Raw genomic sequence first — 22,043 nt, 5'->3', positions numbered from 1 at the left:
TATTACGAACTGTGAGACTACACAAATTTCCACATTCCTCTGTTTCAATGGATGTTTCCGTAACGTCTTGAACTGTCACAAACTCCAAGTTTAAAGCGCAGTATAAATTCAAGCCACATTCAAATTTAGAATTAGTACCTCAGGGGCAGATGATGTTAGCTTTTGTTATTCAGAGAATCCAATGAGTCAAAGTTCTATATTTATTACGATGATGTGGTTACATACAGCTGGGCAGTAACGTCATGATATTTTGAAATGATTTTCCCACTCCAGAAACCTCTCAGTGACAGAAGTTGCGTTATTTCAGAAGCTGAAGCTGTATCTCAGCCATTTGCTTAAAAAACCCTGCTATTTACTCTATTATACTTTCATATGCCAAGGCTTAAAAAAAGGTCTATGCCACATAATAATACTACTACATGCATTTAATGTTCAAATATCAGGTTTGAGACACAGTAACAGAATTTAGTCTTTATAAAAGATACCTCCCTTGTTAACATTATTTGCTGAATAAAAATCCTCTGCAATAACACTATTTTGACTGTGCAATACAGCAGTCAAATGTCCATACTCTCTTCAACTAATGTTTTTGAAGCAATCTACTATATTCTGTACAACCAGTTACTGTTCAGTTATAGTCATTCTATATGGACAACAATAAAACTTGCATCTTGATTTGCTAGACTGTTGGGCTCTCTTTATTGTCTGTTTTGACAAGCTTAATTTGTTGTACCTATCAAATTTATATTTCTCATCTGGTTTAGTAACTTGCAATGTGCACACCATCATTACTGATGGCAAACAACAACTTGCAAAGAGACAACTGGCATCTCATATTACAGGTTAGATGTGTTTGTTCTAGACTCCGTTACTACTCCTGACCCACAAGCACAACTGGTAACTGCTTTCATTGAATTTTCCCAGTTTAATCATTGTTTTGCAGCACCACCTGGTGTCAGTCACTTCGTGTAATCAACCACACTGTTGGTCAACCCAAGCTCAGGCAGATCAAAGCTTAAGACCGCCACAGTGACTTCTCATGATAACTTTTATGCTGCCACCAACTCTTTTATTTGCATACTCTGAGCAGCCTAGTCCATGGCCCCAAACTTTATGCACCCAAACCCACTGCTCTAATGATATTTCTACCACTACCTTTGTGTCTCCTCAACACAGTATCTATCCATAACCATTCTCCTATTCTCAAGCTCAGAAATGTTTTATAATACTCACAGCTAGCTACCCATCTCAGTCTCCAGATGTTCTTATAAAAAGGCAGGTTTCACTTGAGATACAGAGAACATCCAATCAATTTGCAGAATCCACAGACTAGCATACTATATATAGTAAACTTCAGTGAGAACTGAGGCAGTTCAAGCTTCTGATTGGGGCCATAAGGACTGATGCTATTTAAAGGAAACAGTAGTTTCTCAGGCAAAACAAATCTCAAAAATGAAAGCAGACGATGCAAGCCTGGGCTACAGAACCACCTTGTGCAAAACCGAAAATAGTCTTGTGTTAAACCCAGGCAAAACCAAACCAAACCAAAACCACAAATCCCAGAAAAAGAGTGAATACCATGAGGTTCACTCGACTGACCTACAAAGTTACCCTGCAGACAGGAAGTGTTTTCAAAAAAACCTTTAATGCAACACATGTAATTATAACCATAAGGATACTTCTACTACATGATAAAAAATTAATTTTGGCAGTACTTCAGCCATTTTCTTATTTCACAGTCCCCAATTTTTTTAACAGAGATTTTAAAATATTTTGTTCACTTAACCTACAAAGAGATTTAAAAACTTGCTATGAAACCTGAGCTAAATAGTTAAAAAGCAATGGATTTGAGATTTTTTTTTTTTCCCCTGTGTGTGTACTGTGGTACTGTTAAAAAAACAATCAAGCAAAAAAATAATCAAAAGACCTGGAACACTTGTTCCTAAGAAGGAACCTAAGAAGGAAATAGAAAAAATACTGCTAATTTAAGCACAGTAAGTTTTACAAGCATCAGATTTTGTTGCCATTAAAATAAATAGATAGATCAATAAATCTGATTATCTTCCTAACTTAAGTAACACTTTGCTTCTTCACTTGCCTATTTATATGAACAAAACTTCCAAGGAAGGATTGCAAACATTGGCTCTAAATTTATACATAAAGAGTTAACTAGAATACAAAATAGAGAAATTACCTAAAACTGTAAATAGATTTTTCAGATTAAGCTATTCACACACGCTGAAATAAGCATTTCTCAGAAGGATTTAAATTGTGTAAAAGGCATTAAACTGCTGAAAGGTTGGGGGGGGGGGGGCAGAGTGGAAGGGAGAAGGTAAAAATAAAAATGCAAAACATACCCCCTGCCCCCAACCCCCAACCTACTTCAGAAAGAAATTCACGGCACAATTTAAATCAGTTTTGCTCTGCAGAGGATTCCCTCAGTGAAGGTGTATTCAGCTATTATGCTTGCAAAGAAAGTGGTCTAATAACACTACCTTTTGGAAAGTCCTCCATTTAATTGATACAACATATTTCTCTTTTAAAGCCTACTCTAAGAAAAAAAAAACAAACACCAAACTCAAGAAAGCTAGACAGAAGGTTCTTTAATTCTCACTGAAATAAAGCTTTCAGCAGCCTGGTTAAAAACTTGGGCAACAATACAAGAAAATATGTATTCCACCTATCTTAAAATTATCATATACTTTTGTGAGGTACCTCATAGGTAGTTCCATAGTGGCATGTATACTGGCATTGTCTGTTGGTCTCCGCATCTTGTTCAACATTTGTGTAAAAAATGACTCCATCTCCAGAACAAGATACAATCTGTTTGTCATTGGTGCATGGTAAGAATTTTGCACTAAAAATATTGGCCCTGTGTCCTGAGCGAATGGTTGTTAAAACCTAAGGAAGAAAGAAGGAAGGCTGTATCAGGTTAACAAAGAATAGGAAAATAACACACACCCTGGTACTATAAAACATCAGTTATGTACAGGCTGCTAGTAACCTACAGTTTAATACAACAGAACAGATAAGTTGTCTTTACACCAGATTTCTTCTAAGACCAAAGTAGGTTCACAAGAGACATTCACTTATGCACTTACACTAAGTATTCTGCAAAACGAAGGGACTGGAATGCAACTGCCACCTTTTGTTTTTAAAATGCTAGTTACACATCACATCAAGTTTATCAAAGTAAAACATTAGTCAAGGGTGATAGCGCAGCCAGCCAGCATGTCAGAGAGGAAAGATTTAGAAGATCTGGAATATCGTGGGTCAAGAAGAACAAGGCACTGTAATCCAAGCCAACTTTATAGACTTTAAAAATTGATGCTATTCTTAAAATAAACCCACTTTAGAAAGGAGAATTGAAGTTTATAAGAAAGGATGCTTTAAAAACAGTCAAAAATAAACAAACATTTAAGAACATGATTACAGGACAATAAGCTAAGACTTTACTTAAGTCTCAATGAATGTCATTCATCTACAGTACAACAGAGAAGCACATAATTTACTTCACCATCACAGATGGTTTTAAACACTTTGTGATGACTCTTCATATTTCCTAACATACTTCTTATTAGTCTATCAAAACTGAAAAAACCCTCTGTATGCTTTCCTGCGCACTAGTGAACATTCTATTCTTACCCTTTCTCCCATGTGCAGCATTTAAACCAAACTGCATTTTCACCACTACTGATAGGAAAAAGATACTTACTAAGTTGTTTACAGTATGAAAATTACTTCCAAATTTCCAACTTAATCAAAGAAAACATTATGCAAATGAAGTTGCTCTGTCAGTGATAGCTCATGCCTAATATTTCACAAGTGCTATTTCACACCTTTTAAACAATTCACACAGAAAAAGTTTAAGTGTATCTGCATATTATTAAAGATACGCAAGGCTTAGTATTTAAAAAAAAATAATTATCAAAATCAGGAGATATAATCCATACATTTAATTTCAATAAATCTGCCTCTTCATTTAGATTTGTTCAGATCTCTGCATTTTACTGAAAACATTCAAATCCCAGACATCCAAAAGAACTTAGAGACTTGGCATCAAAGGAGCAACTCAGAACAAGAACTCCATAAGGTACCCTCGTTCAGATGACAGTTAAAGATGTCATCTGTCAATCCCACCTCTGATTTTACATTATTGCTATGATGAAAGAAGTATTTTTGTCCTGGCAAGAAATCCTGTTTGATCTCCATAATAAAAAAAAATTAAAAAAAAATCTAAGCAACTAGGGTCTTCTCTACCATCTTGCGAGTTCTCCACCACTTCCTCCTTCTTGCTGAATATAAGCAGGCAGACTTTTTTCTCTTTGCTCTACTGCACTGGGTCCTTCTCTCACCAAAATACATGTGTTTCTTACTTTTCCCCCTTTTTCTCACAAGTCCCATCCTAATGTGCTTGCTTTTCATGCAGTCAATAGCTAACTTATTCTAATTTTCTGCTTCAGTTTTCCCTGCAGATCTGCAGATCTCAATTTAGATGTGGAGATCTACATTTAATGATTGCTCTCAAACTTAGAAAAACCGAGATTTTTCTTTCCCTCCTTTCTTTTCTCCTCCACTGTAAACTGAAACAGCATTCAGAAATATATACAGCTGCACATCATCAGTAAAGGAAAGAGTTTTCTCACAGGCAGAGCCAACCTCGTCTTGCGAGCCCCTCAATTTCCTGACTATGTTGCACAGTTTTGCCATAAAAAGTATTAAAGTATTACAGCATTTATTATACGCAGAAGATTTTCCATGCCCTTCTTGGCTTGCACTGTACATGCTTTTCTACTCTGGTTATCATACTGCCTTAGAGAGGGGAGAAAGAGGCATAAAAAGTTGTTGGTGCCTAGGCAGCAAAAAAGATGAGAAAACATAACTTACACAACCAAGCCTCATAGGCTTATCGTTAGCTACACAGAGTAAAAAAATACCACCACCTTACTCCATTGGAGCATTTTAATACCAACATGTAACAGGCTACAAATACTTACTGACTAAGGAAAAGGGGGAGAGGGTGAACAAAGAATTTCAGACACTCTTCAAAGTACTTGACTAGCTGCAGTAATTCAGACATCCTCATAACTTTTGCAACTGCTTAAGTAATACATTACACAGAAAATCAATTGAAGAGGCAACAAATTAAAGAATTCAAATTGCACCTCTTAAAAGCGCAGATTAAATCTTTGGGACGGGATTACTAATTCATGTAGCAATCCCAGAAGATTGCATACAAGCTCCATCCCTAACAATAAGTACTTTCCTCCAAGAAAGTAGAATTTCTGGCAGCTACTCTGTTGCCTTCTTTAAACCTGAAATCTTTAAGTTCCATATCCAAATGGAAACTCTTTACAATAAAAAGTCACCATAATGAACAAACCAGCATTTTTAAAGTTACATTGAAAACTAAAACCAGTTTAAAAAAGTGGGTTTATTTCCACTCTGACTTACTTTTTGAAAAGAAGCCTGTTGAAACAAATGCAAGTCAAATATCAGTGGGTTACTAAGCTTTTCACGATGTAGTTAATTTAGGGTTCCCATTCAAGATAGAATCATTTACAATCCAGCCTTTACAATAGTACTTCCTCTGAAGAGGTCAAACCCCCTTTAGAAGTAAAGGAAAGCAAACCTAACCAAACCCCATCCTAAAGTGAAAAGTAGCAATCCTGATTCTGGAAAAGCTGTAAACCTTCAGCCCCACTAAGCACCCTCCAAAGCCTCCCCAGCACTTTCATGTGAGCTGAACCCTTCCTCTCCCAGAAGGCAAACTAGGCTAATGATTCAAAAATCCTGTAACTACTCATAAGAATCCTGTCTTCACACTGGTATTAGCTGAGAGATGTCTCAGGATCCATTTAAAGGCTTTGAAAACTGTATGCTCAATCTGATGTAAATACATGAATTCCCATCTTTTTGTACCATACTTGCAGTGGGTAGAGCTTTAGCTCCAGCCAAACTCTCCCCACTCCCAGCAATGGGATGCTTAAACCAAATAAAAATCGAAGAAAATATCCATAAGAAGAATTCTTCTCAGGCCATCCCAAAGTATAATAAAGTGCTCATCCTTTTGATTTAGACTTGCAGTTACTATTAGAAATCACAGTAACACCTTTCTCCTCAGATGCACAAACACTATAAACATATAACCTATTCAAACTGGAGAAACATATTTAGAAAAATTTCTCCTGAGACATATTACGTAGTAACAATTAACATTTGCATCTGGCCATACATAAACTGGAGTGACTTACGTAAGACTCACGTAAATAAGAGTTAAACAAGATTAAATGCTTCCTTATTAAATTAGATATGTTACTAACACAGAAGACTATATTGATGGCTGAAGTCTACTTTTGCTATTCTAGCTAGCTCATAACAAAAAAATATGGTGATAAGGGTATCTGCCAAGATGACAGAATTACAGTAGAGTTCTGGTATCAATACCAATTTGCTCCCTTTCCCTGTATTGATTCTGTTACTCCAGCCAGAGAAAATAAGCTAACACAATTGTAACAGTCATTAAAAATCACATCTCTAGTACATTTCAGGAACAACACTGATTATTAAGTCTTCTTGCTAGTACCTGCTGTTTTATAATTGCATTTGTGTATATTGGGGAAAATAATAATAATAATAAAAAGCTATCTGCTCTGCTGTTATATAAAAAAAATAACTCAGCTGACTTAAAAATAAGAAAACAAAACATCTCCTGTATTTCTGATTTGGCTTAAGTGTGACAGTAGTACACAACAGGGAAAAACCCAAAATCATCCCACGAAAGCATAAAAAGTTAAAATTGCTGCATCTATAAAAATGTTAAAATGTTTTAATATAATAATTATATAATAAGGTAATGATATAGCAACTATCCAAAAGTGATATATTAAAACAAACTCTGCACAATAAGTAATATTGAACACCCTTTACTTGCATGAAACATTTTTATTTTGCAAGTCTCTGACAACACTCACTTTGGAATATATCCTTCATCTACTTCATAGCTGTCTTCGATACCTCTTCTCCTTCACCTGAACTCCCAGTCCAAGAGAAACCCAGGTCTAATGACACTGATCTGAACTTTGACAGACTGACACCAATAGTTGAAAGGAAAAGATGAAGTTTGGTAGCTATGGCTTATTTGGAGAAGTGAGGAAAAGGGCCTTACCTGTAGGCACAGGCAACACTCCAGATCACTATTATTTTCCCACCACAGCTCTTCAGGAAGGCAAAATATTACTGCCTCCATAACCTTCTATTCAAACTCTCTTCCACCATACCAACTACACATTTTGTTTTCCCCAACACATTTAATTTTTCAGCACCTCTTCAGGGTTTAGTTCTCAACCTGAGAAAGCGTGGGAGAGAGGACTTCACTTGAACATTGCTGCATGGAATGCCCAGCACTGAAGGACACAGTTCAGAGCATCTGTTCTATAAAACTATCATCAGCTCCTTAAAGAGGGAAGTGTGGAACACTGCTACTACATGATGGATGCTAGCTGACATTACTAGAAGCCACTCGACTGCACCGTAACCCCTGTGAGTGCAGAAGTGGAAAAGCAGAGACCTTTACAGCACTTTCCCCTTCACAAACCTGCTTCCCCTATTTCAGTACAAATTCTTCTCCATCCACATACATGCACACAGAAGGCAATGTAATTTCAAATGGTAATGAAGTATTATAATCAAGATTGACACTTCAACAACATTACACAGAAAGACAACTCAGTATATTACAAACAGTAAAAGCTAATACAATATTTTAAAACTAAAACAAAATAGAAAACAATTTATCTGACTATAAGATTTCAAAAGAATTACTGAATCCTATTGCTAATTCTGACACTAATCTGTTGTGAGACCATGTTCCTTTTGTGCCAGACCACCTACCGTAAAATGGGATAATACCTATGTCACAAGGGATTAGAATACCAAGGTTTTAAAACACTGAAGTATTTCCATTTATAAAGACTATAAAATGCCTGATATTATCTTTGTCAGATAATAATTAATCTGAAAAATATCTTAGTATCTTGAAAAATAACAACTTAAATCTTATTTGAAAATTACTAAGTATTCAGAAACAAACCTACCTTTCTGCTGTAGGGATTACTAATTACCAGATTGGTATCATCTGAACCAGATAAAATATATTCTCCTGTATCATTCCAGCAAATTGTATTCACCTGCATGAATTAACAAAAAGTAGTTTAGACTTACATTAATTCAATTTTCAGAATATTAAAACATCAATACTCATCCAACACTATGGAAATAGAAGTTAACAAATTCAATTGAAATTACATAATTTCTAAGCAGCTAGCACAAAAAAAAAAAAGTGTTTTAATACAAATTGATAAGGGAATCACCTGCTTCACCTATGGCATCTCAATTACTCCCTCTGCTCCTGAAGAGTCCATCAGGTAAATTAAGCCTTCCCACAAAGGCCTCAATAGCCACAATTTTACACATTCAGGTGCTTTAATGTACCGAATCTACTCCACAGAGTTCTCCAAATTTGAACTGGAGGGCATCACAATGCTCTCGTTATTGTATCTTCACCATATCCAAATTCTGACCATCCATTGCTTTATACTTTTCAGTGACCACACCTTCTCAGGGATCATGTGAAAAGCACCGCAGAATCCATCCCAGATCCCTTTTGAGAAGTGTGAGTATGCTGGGAAAGAAGAATCCTACAGTGAGGTACAGAATCATATCGGGAGAACTTTACAATATATTTCCTTATCAATTCTCCTTTTCACAAGCCTGTGTGTCAATGAAATAAAGCTGTAAAAGCACTCAAAATCCAGGAAGCTCAGAAAGTATCCTTAGAGTAACCTGTCTTCAAGCAGCAGCTCATGCACAAGCACCAAAGACTGCATGCATGACCATTATTATTTCAAGTAGCCTCTAAAATAGCTTTAAGTGTCAAACTGCAGCCATCAACACCTTCTGTTGGCAGAAAAACTGCCTTAGTGCAATATATCAGAGTGGACTATATAGTTAGCAAAAACCCACTTTGTTCTAAATCCTTTTCTTATGTGTTGGTTTTTTTTTATCCAAATGTCTCATTCTCAGCCCAAAAGACAAAAACCTTTTTGTTTAAAATATACCCATTTTACTTACTATTTTAATCACAAGCTTAGATTGGGTCCTTAATTAGGCAAAGTTGCAAAATCAGAATTAGCTGTTTCAGATGGATTGTGTGGGCAACAACTTGACATATTCATTGAGGAGCTTTAAATGAACTTTTGCCACTCAAAAAAAAAAAGGGGGGGGGAGATCTTCATGTTACAACAGACATGCCTATGGCAGAGTTAGCTCAGCAGCAGTCACATGACGTTAGGAATCATTAGAAAATGCACAGGAAAGCAAATGTCATTCTGTCAACGTATACATCCATGCATGGCAAATCTGCGTCTTCCACACTACACAGTTTTGGTTCATATCCCACTCCTGCATTCTCCATTTCTATTACTGCCCATTTGAAAAAAGAAATTATGAAAAAGAATGACTAGGGAGATCGTAGGTACCTAACACTTTTTATCACAAGAAGCAATTCACTTGTACTACTCTGGGGAGGGGATACGACAGAAGCTTATGAAATCATGAATGACATGGAAAAAAAAAGAAATAAATTTTCTGTGGATCTTTACAGTACAGGAAATAAGTGGCCTTCAATGAAACCATCACATGACACACATGGCATTTTATTAAAACTGTAATTCATTGTCATGGAATGTCCTAAACGCCAGAAGTAGAAGAATACACATATTCATCAAAGAAAAATGAAAAACAATGAGAAACAAAGATGCAACTTTCACCTCCATCTGTCCATTAAAGTGTGATGTGTTCTTGCAGATACCCTTCAAGCACTGTCTGCTTGTCCTGTCTCAACTTTCCTCAAAAATCAGTACTGTCCACTCTGAAGGCCAAGTTATCAGGCTTCACTGAGCATTGGTATGACCTTGCATGGCTACTCATGATTTTATAACCCTGGCTGTCAATCACCAAGAAGCGTGCATTTAACTAGCCCCCAGATCCATCTATCATTGAAGTAACCTGTCCTGACAACAACTATACTTTAAAAATATTGTCAAACACAGCACAGTACTACAGCTAGGGCAAACGCAAAACCCAAGAATGTTCATTTTCATCTACATTTCCTTTCAGGTAGAAAAATACTATCATTGCCCTAAAGAAGCCAGAATGCTACCACAAGAATACAAGAATAGAAACAAGAACAAAACACTGAAAAAAAACAAGGAAGCTGCCAAAAAAATAAAAAACATGATGTGAGAAAGAAGAGCTAGCACAAAAATTAAACAAATTGAGTGGGGTGTGTGTCTGTGTCCAAAACCAAAATCCAAAGGACAGGAAAGCAGAGAAAGTATCGAAGATGAAAAGGAAAGACATGATTATCTAATTGCAGCATCACAAGCCTACACAAGACATCAATCATTCTCCTTCTAAATTCTGATTTCATTGCACTGATTGCCTCAGGGTTCAGCAATTTCAATACAGCCTACCGAGGCCAAAGTTGGTTCAGAAAAAATCCTGAAGTGAAATGACATAACCAAATGTGTGCTAGAGGTCTATAACTAAACAGGCTTTTTATTCTGTACCAGATCACCTTCTCAATGTTACTGTCAAAAAATAAGTCAAAAAATAACAAAGTCTTTCAGTGGAATAAGCTTGATTTCTTTTTTTCCAGAGAACACTGACTTCCTAGTAAGTGATCAGTCAATACACTACATTTCTTAGTGTTCAGTACAACCTATTGACCAATAGTGAATAACCCCAATAAATATGCATATGGATCACTAAAGACAGATGCTCAATAATAGCAGATTAAAAAGAGTTCTCATGTCCCATTCCATGGCAGCAAACCCACTATTAAAATACTGTAAAATGAGAACTAGCTAGAAGAGTCATTTGTATTTCAAAACTGTGTAGAGAAGCTAGGTATCTACTACCTTCACAGCCACTCAACACCCAACTAAAAGCATAATATAACAGTTACTACACTAAGGGTTTGAAATTCCTGGAAAAAGGTGTTAGAGCCAAAATAAAGGATATATCAAACACAAATGACAGACAATTACTAACAAGATAAGAAAAGTCAAAGGGTGTGTAATTAGCTTTTTTCTATTAAGTATTCCACATTACCAACTGTATCTAATTTTATTTGCCACTCAGCTAGCCTTGGAAAGAAGCAGCAGGCACTTTTGATTCATTAGTCAAGTAGTCAAAAATAAGTTTACTATCTCTGTGTTTTTCCTCAAAGACAATGGAGGAGGCAGTACAGCCAATCCTTAAAAAACTGAAGAAGCAAACTCCTCACTTCTATGCAATATAACAGTAGAATTAACTCTTTTGTGAGCAGGATAGATTAACAGAATACAAGAAATGGAAGAAAGGAAATAAAAATGACTGTAGATATCCAAAATATCAGAAAGATCTCCCAAGCAAGGAAGGGGGTGAAGAAGGCACTACTAATCACCTATGGAGGAAAAGGTAAAAACTGCACGTTCTAACAATATGCAAACAAACTTCCTGTACTAATTTAATCATAGCTTAGAGGACTACATCTGAAAATTACTTGCTCACAGGTGCCATCCTGAAGGAGATGTATGCCACACAGGATGCTTGCTTGTTACTGAACTGAATGTCTATACACAGAAATGAGAAATCATTCCTCCGGGTAATCCTCTTATTTTAAAATGTAGTATTTGCTCATGTCAAAGGCTCCATCTACCTATGCATTCTGCAGTTCTACCTTCCTCAGCTTTCACAGGACCAGAACTGGAAGAAAATAAGTGATATTTTTACTCCCATTCCATATGGTTTAGAGTTGCTTTCTCCTCTACTTTCCTCACACTTCATCACTGCTGGTCCAAATTGATTCTCTTTCAACATTTCTCCTTTGGATTTAGCCACTTCATACAGGAAGCATCTCACCTAACTCTATACATTTCCTCTTCATCTTAAGCTCCCTTTGGAGTTAACACGGAAAATGGCAGCTTCTGGCATACATATGACCTCACTGAATTGGACAATGTGAATCTTGCTGGAAGAGGCAAATCATGCCCTGGAAGTATGATAAGGTTAAAAGCAGACATCAATGATTCGGTAGACTAATTCAATTACTTCACATACTACTGGTACAAACTGTGTCTTCAAACGAAGTGGAAAACTACACTATTTCAAAGAAAATGGTACCTAAACTCTGAGATGAAAATACTCACATCTCTAACAAAAAGGTTCTATGGTAATATTACTGCTACAAGAGCATGGATACTTGAAGTAATTCATAGAATTCCCTATTCTATTCCCTTCTTCAAAGATATTGCACCCAAGTCTGATTATACATACAGATGTATTTCCCACAGGTTCTCTCTTTTGTGTAGCATAGATCAAATGGTAGATAGGAAGTTGGACTTTACTTTTATCCTCAGTTCAAAAAAAATAATTCTTGCCTTGAGTTGTCCACCGTGTCCAATTACACAGCATGCTTTATACAGAAAAATACAAGTCACAGCTTATTCCACAGAAGAATGCAAGTGTTCTTAACAACAGCAAAAAAAAAAACCACCAAAAAACCCAACCAAAACCAACCCCCCAACCCTCCAAAAAATCCCAATGACCCCCAAAAAAACCAATTCCAGAAACACCCGTAATAAGACAACTATGGCATCCGTTCCTCATATTTGAAATGCATGCTGATTCAGCAATTGGGGGGGTGGGGGGTGGAGACAGACTAGTATGATCATTTACCATTGATGGTATATGCATTTTAATCACTATGGGCATTGTAATTTCATTTACTTTTATTTCACAGGTGTGTTTTTTAAAGCAAGTAATAAGAAATTATACTGAGTGGTTGTTAGCCATAAATGATCATTCCCTGCAAAAAAACCCACACAGTAAATGAGGTAAGAACTCCTAATACCCTATTCTTTAAAGGTGGATAGTTCTGAACAAATTTAATTTCTAAAGAAATTTTTCAAATTGTAGCAGTATTTTAAACACCTGCATATAATGCTCTAAGTTCAGAATTAAAACATTTCCCACCCACTAAAACAATTAAGTTAGGCCACATGTTAAAGCATACTTTGAAAGTTAACACAATTCAAGCTTAATTTTCAAATTCCAGGTAGATCCAAGCAACATCAAACAGCCAATACCAGATTTACAATTTGTTACATGACACAGAGGTAGTTAAAAATAGACTCCATTTTTAACAAGTAGCCAAGAAATACTATTTTCCTGTCCCGTTTTATAGGCAAAAATGACTATTTTTACAAGAAAACAAAGAGAAAAATAATTTAAAAACCCCAATCAACTTCACGAAAAGAAACTTGGAAAATTTCATCTTAAGTATATTTGAGGAGATTAAAAACTACTAGAAAAGAAATTCTAAAGTAAAAATCACTGTTACAATCTTGAATACAAAAACTGATAAATAACTTTCTACACATAGAATCATAGAATGATTTGGGTTGGGAAAGACCTTACATTGTCATTCTTAAAATGCTTCTTAAAAAAACTGGGAAGTTAATGCATTTGCTTTTTTAAGTCAACACCATCTGTACTAGAACATTAAACTTACAATGGTAGTCAGTACAGCACAAGTAGCTGATTTTTTATATACAGCAATTCTAACCCTTGCCTTTCCCAGACTTTCTAGTCTCTCAAAAGTATACACAAGCCAAAATCATACTTCTGATCTCAAGCCAAAAGGCTAGATTTTATTAACACTTTTCTCTTAAATTTACTACTATGTTAGTTAACAATTATAACACTCCTTAATTTAAAGCTACAAGTGTAAGAAACTCAAGATTAAAAAAAAATCTTTATATTTGAACAGCTTTTGAAATAAACATGTTAAAGCATAAAATCTACACTTGCATTTTCACTTTTTATAGCACATCTAATATCCTTTCACTTTTCAGATATCTTGTACAACAAAGACAATGCTTCAACAATCATGCATTTCTGCTCTATTCATCACAAGTAATATGGCAGTCTCTTTGCCCTGTACCTAGTTTAATTAAAATCTTTTCTTTAAAAGTATATGACTTACAATATTTAGACCACTTGCAAAAACTAAGTATTTAAATAAGCAATATTTCAAGTTATGTTATTACCTTTCAGGGGAGGCTTATTTTTGTTTTATTGTCTCTTTAAATAAGCATGCAACACTTGATCATTTGCTTTTTAGACTTGGAGAATAAATCACTCAAAACACTAATACAGCTTTAAGTCAACAAAATATATCAACATAGCACAAAACTACTAAAGATTCCATTTAAAGCTTTAAAATTAGTTCTAACTGAAAAGATAAGCATGTGTCTTCCTGGCATAGGAAATTAATTCATTCAGCAGTGGGACACAGTATTAAGGTATAGAAATGGGATTTTGTTCTGCTCCAAAGGTAAAGTGTCAGATATTTAAGAAGAAACAAATACATAGAGAATTCAGATGTAGGTCTCAACAAGTAGAGTTTTTGAGCTCAGCTTTAATACGTGGTATTTGCATTTTTAAGTTAAGGAACTATTACCAGGGCAACAAAATCACAATTTAACATCTTTTAACAAACAAAAAAGCAACAAGTGACTTACACATCCATCATGCACATTCAAGGTTGCTTCAAGTTTTAATCTTTGGATAAATTCTCTTCTCCCTGTGAAGAAAGATACTAATTACATACTCTTTTAAAACAGTAAACAGTACTGAAGAAGTGTAGACGCTGCTAATGGGCACTCACAGGTAAAAACCTAAACAACAAAGAACCAGAATATAAATGTAAATCTTGAAACAATTCATACGGTTCTCATTTTACAAATGCTAAGACAAGCATCAAATTTCTAGCTCTTCCACCACCTTTAGTAAGAGTGCAGAAACAGCAAAATGAACTTTTCACAGGTTCACAGGCTGATGCTTCCTAAAAGTAATAGCTATAAAGCAGAAAATAACCCTGTGGTTATTTGATTAACTTAGCTGAAAGACAGCAAGTATAACATAGTTCAAGAAGTACAACCTTTTGCATAGGAATGTAAAGAAGAATGTGTTTAGGTCTCAAGCAGACAGTAAAACAGTTTTGTAATTTCAGCAAAGAACTGGAAGTTGATCTTCCAAGCATTATCTACAGCTCTACATGTCCTCTTAAACTAGAGAAAACCCAACTTCAATTTTGTTATTAATGCTGCATTTTGAAAAGTAACATTGAAGTCCAGTACCATTCTACTTGATACATACTTAAGGAATAAAACACAAAGGAAACTTCTGCAAAGGTGACATGAAAGGAAGAGATGAAGGAGAAAGACTAAATCTACAAATGCATATTGAGTAAGGCAAGGGTCCAGGAACTTTATGTCCTCATTCCCTATGTACAAGCTGTCTTATCACTGCACTTAAAAACAATACTGTACTATACACATGAAGAGGGAAAAATAAAGTATATTGAAAACAATGTGGTCTCTTCCTGAACTAGACGTTTTAACAAATAGCTCCAACTGTCATTTAGAGTGCACCCATTTTATAAAAACAGGTTATAATGAACCTATTAATTCCCAGAAAGCACTGTCAGAAGAGACAAATACTAATAAACCTAATCTTTCTACTTAAATCCTAAAAGCAGTTAACTTAAGGACCATTATCTTTTTTGTCCTGTGTTTGTACAACTCTCAGAACAAAACTCCAGCTAAGAGCATTAGACTGTAGGCGTATGTTAGGCTGCACTGTTTTCAAATATGTAACCTATCAAATTCACTCAAAATTAACCTTCCCGTCTTCCTTCGAGGAAACTACAGAGTCAGGGAAAGAACTGCAACAGAACCCTTTCCACATCTGAAAATCCTACATTTCTGAACTTTTTTTTGTTCAGCTCAAGGCAGAACCATCTCAGAGCCCAGCATTGCCTCTGGCACTGTAGCACAAATTTGGAAAAGTAATTTCTTCTCTGTCCACTTGTTTCTTCTTAATGCCTTTTATTTGTCCCATATACTGTCCAGCACTGAAAGAGAACACCCGATATCCATCCCTGGTCCCTCACAATCACAGACTGCCACAGCACAACCAACCTGACTGAGAAGCAGGCACTGAACATCCCTGCCACACTCCCTCAAAGACCAGGAAACCCTTCAAGATGTATCAACTCCCACAGGTACACCTGCGCCTCATTCAATGTTCATACAGCTTTCTCTCCATGAAAAGATATGTTTTGGTACCTAGTTTTTGCTGGAACTAGAAGTCACCTCCAAAATTCAAAATTACTCATAACACAGCTCAAGTACCACATTAGATGAAAATAATGCTTTGGCAAAATATTTTTTTCTTTTTTAAGAGGAGGTACTGGTTGGGTGAAATGGTTATAAAGTGCTTGCTTTTACAGCACACCTAAGCTAGTTTTAAAAAGATAAAAACCGTACTCTCTTATGCCCCATTTTACAGACACTGAAATTGTGACACCTCAGAAGTGCTACAAGTTCTATTAACTGGGACTAGCCATCATTAGAGAGAGATTAAAATAACAAACTTAATCTTATGTACTATGCACTACTAGCAAAAATGTATGTACTCTTGAATGGGGAATACATCTACCTAGTTCGCTATTCTTTCTTTACCACTGTTCCTTATCCATTTTTTCCCCCTAGAGGAACAGACTTTGGACTTAGGTCCTTAATGGTTGGTTTATTGTACTTTTCAGTTAAATCCTAGTATTTTTTCAAATCACTGAACAATACGTGTATTTTTCAATGAAGATTCCTATTTTCAGGTTAATTTGATTTCTACAACACTTAATTGTAAGTAAATGTGAAAACTGAGGTGGGAAATATCACCTGCTGTACGTTTATATATCACTTTGCATAACAGAAACCTACCAATTTTTTCTAGGGTGCTATTGTAATGCAAAATACAGCACAATAATACTTGACCCCCAATAGGATAACTTCACTAAGAAAGGTATACTCCATAGGCCAACACAAAAATCTAGTGTTTGCCAGTCCCATCACATTTTCTCTTGCAGAACAGAAAAGTTTGATAGCAGTGGATGATTCTTGGGCATTGCACTATATGCATATAACACATCTGGAAGTGAGGTGATGTCTGCAGACCAACACACTTGGTCTGAGAATCTTCTGTACGGAAACACTGAAGGAGATTAACTCATTTTTAAAAACAAGCAGAGCAACAGATTTTCCTCTTTCCCGCATGGTCTGGTTTTAATCCAAATCACTTAAATCAGCAAGCAAGAAACAGTAAATGTGTTCTAATCACATCTTCGGTTGCAATTTTTATTTCCTTAAAGCAGTCTGCTGACAAAATTAGATACGAACTGACTTCTTGTTAGATTATGATTTTTTGGTCTTCAGAACACAGTAGCTATACAAGTTTCAGTAAATGTTTAACTTGAGATACAGACATATGGTGTCTCATATACTTAAACTCCCCCATTTAAATATTAAAAAAAATTGTTAGGATTGCACATGCTAGCATCTGTGATTTGTTACATATGTGACTAGCTATTTATCATGTGATCACTCTTTATCTAAATATTGATTTGAGGGAGTAATTAAACACAAGCAAAACTGTAACACTTAAACAGTTTCCTTACTCCCTAAAGTAAAAAGGAAGCAAAGGAGAAAACAGTTAAAATGTTTTACCTCCAAAAACCTTCCTATTTGATAAAGTACTGAACACAATAGACAGTTGAATGGATTGTTTCTAGTTTATCTTATAATTCAAAACTAGAACCACGAGATCCTGAATTTTTTTTTTTTCTAAAAACCAGAACTACTCAAGCTGATCTGAAGGACATACTGTCTCTGCATTTGCTGCTGTTAAAAGCTGAGCAGTCGGTGCATCTGTGTTCCTTCCACTTCAGCAATGACTTCCACAAGTTCATTGGTTTGATAAAAAAGCTCAGCAGTACTAGCGCTTTCTGGTATTTAAGTCACTTGAATATTTTTATCACATTAAAAAATTAAAAACACAATACTGTTTATCTGGTTTATTAGTAGGCTACTTTTTTTTTTTTACTCTTCAAGTGCATCACAACTCTTATTACTAGACTTTCTAACAGTCAAATTCTCCACATCAATGACTCTGCACTGCCAGGTGATAAGAATCTTCACAATCCTTAATTCCCATTCATCTAATCCAATGTTCCTCCTGTTCCCTCCACCCTCCATGAAAGACTGCCCCCCTAGCTCCCCCTTCAGCTAAGATGGTGGAGGAGACTCAGGCTTTTGACAAAAAATCCCATAGAGTACTTTTTTCTTATAAAATCAGCATCAAGACCTCTGTCAAGTTTTGGTTTCCCCCACCTAATACTGTGTACATGCTCTGTAAGAGCCAGAAACTGTTTCTTTTTCCCCTTAACTCTGTGCCACCAGAAATGGAATAATTTAATTCTGTGAGTACGCTTCAACATACCATTTCTTATATCCAAATAAGGCTCGTTTAAGACAGGGATCAAATGATCAAGCTGTCATCACCAAGATTATCTCACTGGACAGCGGAACTTACATGAGGTTTGCTTTGAAATCACAAAGGGGAAACTATCAACAAGAATAAAACAAAACAAAAAAGCACTGTTAAATTTCAAATGGCATTGATGACCTTCCTGTGAAGTGTTTACATAGCTGAAATTTAGAAAACTATCAAACTAGCACTCCACCCACCCATTTTCACTAGACATTATACACTAACTGAAGCCTCAAGGTACAGTGCCACCCTCAGTACACTGATCAATAATATTTTTTTTAGTTTATATTAAGCTAGAGACTAGAGGACCATTTCCAAGGCCACATTTTACATATGGAAGAAGTGCCACCTTGAGTCATTCATAATATGAATTTAAACATGGAAAAGCAGGCAAAAGAGAAACTGCAGCCGCTTCCTTGTAACTTATTTCTTCAAAACGTTCCACTGCACACAACATCAAACCAAACAATACCTTGCCACTCCTTGTTGGAGAATTACCTAAATTTGATGTTTGGGCACATATACACAGCTCTAATCTCACTTCAGAGAGGTATAACAAAATACACAGTGTCCCTTGTATTCCCCAATCACAGCAGTTATAACACCATTTAGGTCACAATCCTCAGTTTAGAAATTGCTGGTCAGGTGCTTTCTACATAGCTATTTTGGCAGAGGTACACATACCTTTCTTTTGTAAGTGACTTAGTCAATGCTACTTCAGAAGTGATGACAGCAGTGAAGTTTAATGCTTCAAGCATGTAAAACCTTCATATATTTAAAACAGTACTCGAGAATTTCCCATTGAAAAAGTACAGATCATTTCAAGATGAAGGTCTAGCTTTAAAGTACATTTGCGCTCTACAGAAATATAACTGAACTTTGATCCAAAGCAGCACCACCAAACTCTGAGACATTAAAAGACAACCCTTATTCAGAAAACCTGTAATAGATCCTGTTTGTCAAAGGAACACTCATTTATGTCAAGCTGGCTCTTTGCAAGGCCAAGTCCCTCAGCACTAGCTTGCTGTGACATTTGGAATGCCCTAGTTTAAAACTGAAACAGAGCCAGCATCTGTTCCCAATGCAGAGCACATGTTATCTTGCACTCTAGGTACATTTAAAAACTACTCTTGATTTTCCAGGGTAGAGTTTACATATTTCTGAAGCCACTCCATGAAAAGATGGCAAGTCTACTTCATTCATATATAAGTTATTTTGCTGAACTGACTACATCAAACTCTGTATAGTCATCCAGTATAACTTTCAATCCACATCTCAACACACTGTTTTTCCAGCAACCAGAATTCTCCATATACCATACAGTAAACAGGACTATACACAATATGCACTGAATTAACTTTCATCAAGGTATGTTAAAATTCTTGAAGATTAATTAAAATCTTGAAAAACATGTTAGCTACATAGACTGACAGTGGCCCCATTTTATAGACACTGAAACTGTGACACAGGAAACTGAAGCAATTTATCAAAGAAGAGAGTGAATCAGCAGTACTGCCAGAAGCCAAATCCATTGGTGTGACCTCCAGTCCTTTGATCGAGGTCCTGCATTATATTTCCTTATTAGTTTGTACTACTGTATAAATGCCAAAAAGCGGTAACCCTTGGTTCTGTCAGTGTTTAAAAGATTACCTTTCAAGTTACTAGGAACACCTACTTCATTATGGTTTAAGTCCGAAACAGGTAACCTAAATTATTCGCTGCTCTTAATGACATATCAGCAACCTTGAAGGTCTGAACACTATACAGAAAGCAGAAAATATTTTAAATTCTATGAAGAAACTTACTTGCCATTTTAATACGCAAGAGCTTTGCTACTAAACACCCAGCATCCAACAACTTAGTGTTAATCAAGCTTGCACTCAAATCCTAAGATACACTTCAGAATAAGCTTCATGTATTAAGAAACACAAAACTTTCACATAGTAACACTAAGACAGAAACTACAGAAGATAGGACACTATGCACTGAATTACAACCCAGCAAGCTTATAATATCTCCTGGTGAGTATATGGATACAAAATCTGATCTCAAAAGAAACACAAGAAGAGACCTGCTGAAGTTAAAAAAAAAAAAAGTCAGCAATGTTATAACTTTTAGAGTAATTAATAAGGATTTTGGAAAAGACTTCTGTTTAGGCATGCTTCTACCAAATGTGCAAGAGTAAGTTACTCTAGGTAACAGCACAGGTAAGATTTGTTTGCATTAGTAGCAATATCTGTAATTACCTTTCAAATAGATACTAAAAGTATCCACTCCTGAACATAAGCTTCCGTTAGGCTCCATCACTGGCAAGGCTACAAGCATTTGAGCTTTAAACCAATGTGTTTAATTTCTGTTTGATATTTACCATGTTTTATGCTTGAAAGATACTTAATACATAAAATTCAATTGTATTAACATAGATTTTGTAAGGTGTTCTCAGTGACAAAAATGTGGCATAAAGTACAACTGATTTAAAATACACAGATAAAATACCTTCTCTAAGTACTAGCTTTTGAGTTAGCGTGCTATACTAAGTGGATTTCATTCACGAGTACACCATATTCTGACAGCTATCCTTTCTCAACTTACGCTGCCCATAGTAAAGTCCTCTGTTGGGACAGAGATTGCAGCTGAGCAGAAGATAAAATGAGTGTGTGTTTGCGACAGGAGAAAAAAATGCCATTTTCAGCAATTTTGATATTCATTCAATCCTTTAAAGTAGTCCAGTGATCCTATACAAACTACTCCAAGATTAAAGGCACTTAAAATTTCTATATTATGTCACAAATATTTCTAATTTCTACAGAACAGAGGACAAAAATTCATGTGATAAAACAAAGAGAAGCTGTATCTATATAAAAGACAACCAAAGGCAAAAAGGTAACACATACCACCTTACTCTTCTCAACACAAAACTATCTGAAATAGCTTAAGTGTGATTAACGGGATGTATGATTAACCAAATGCAAAAGCATTTTGTTTTCTCCACCAGCACTAAAACATGCCTCCCAAGCAAACAACCTGAAACTCTAAAACAGATAACAACACAAAACTGCATAGTCATCAGACCAAGAAAAATACACTTGAACCCTGCTTTCTTCTCATCAAAGGAGGCTTCCCTTAACTAAAGGCAAAAAGAAATATTATGCAGAATGTTGCAAGTTGGAGTGAACGGTGTTATTGTAGGTTTTAACATGTCTTTGGAAGTGTATGTCTCTGACTTTGAAAAGTCTTCATCTGAAATAGTATGTGGAACAGTAATGTATGTTGAACATTTTCTTGTAAAAATGGTATTAACATAGTAACCCAGACAATTCTTTTGACACTTTGGGAAATACACATCACATCAGGTACTCTATTTTCTCAAGTACTACTTATCTGTGTAACGCCCAAGGGCAATTAGGAGCTCCAATTTTCAGCAAGAACAGACAACATCTAAGAAGCTGAAACAGGGGTATGGCTCTACCCTGGTGTATTGGTTTTGTGTGGCAAGGTTTTGGTATCGGGGCGGGGGGGGGGGGGGGGGGGGAAGGGGGTGGTTT

At 35.8% G+C, this 22,043-nt stretch overlaps 1 protein-coding gene across 1 annotated transcript in view; it reads right to left on the bottom strand.

The window, feature by feature from the left end:
- Positions 1 to 22,043, bottom strand: part of DCAF6 (DDB1 and CUL4 associated factor 6) — a 93,245-nt gene that overhangs the window by 58,689 nt on the left and 12,513 nt on the right. The window contains exons 2-4 of the mRNA XM_010567650.1: positions 14,631 to 14,707; positions 8,097 to 8,189; positions 2,716 to 2,901 (exon numbers count right to left, since the gene is read on the bottom strand). Coding sequence (XP_010565952.1) covers positions 2,716 to 2,901; positions 8,097 to 8,189; positions 14,631 to 14,707 — 356 coding nt within the window. The remainder of the gene's footprint in view (positions 1 to 2,715; positions 2,902 to 8,096; positions 8,190 to 14,630; positions 14,708 to 22,043) is intronic.

This window comes from Haliaeetus leucocephalus, unplaced genomic scaffold (genome assembly GCF_000737465.1).
Source record: "Haliaeetus leucocephalus isolate CR32 unplaced genomic scaffold, Haliaeetus_leucocephalus-4.0 Scaffold228, whole genome shotgun sequence".
NCBI classification, from domain to species: domain Eukaryota; kingdom Metazoa; phylum Chordata; class Aves; order Accipitriformes; family Accipitridae; genus Haliaeetus; species Haliaeetus leucocephalus.
Note: the sequence above shows the minus strand (reverse complement) of the source record. Positions and strands in the feature narration are given on the sequence as shown.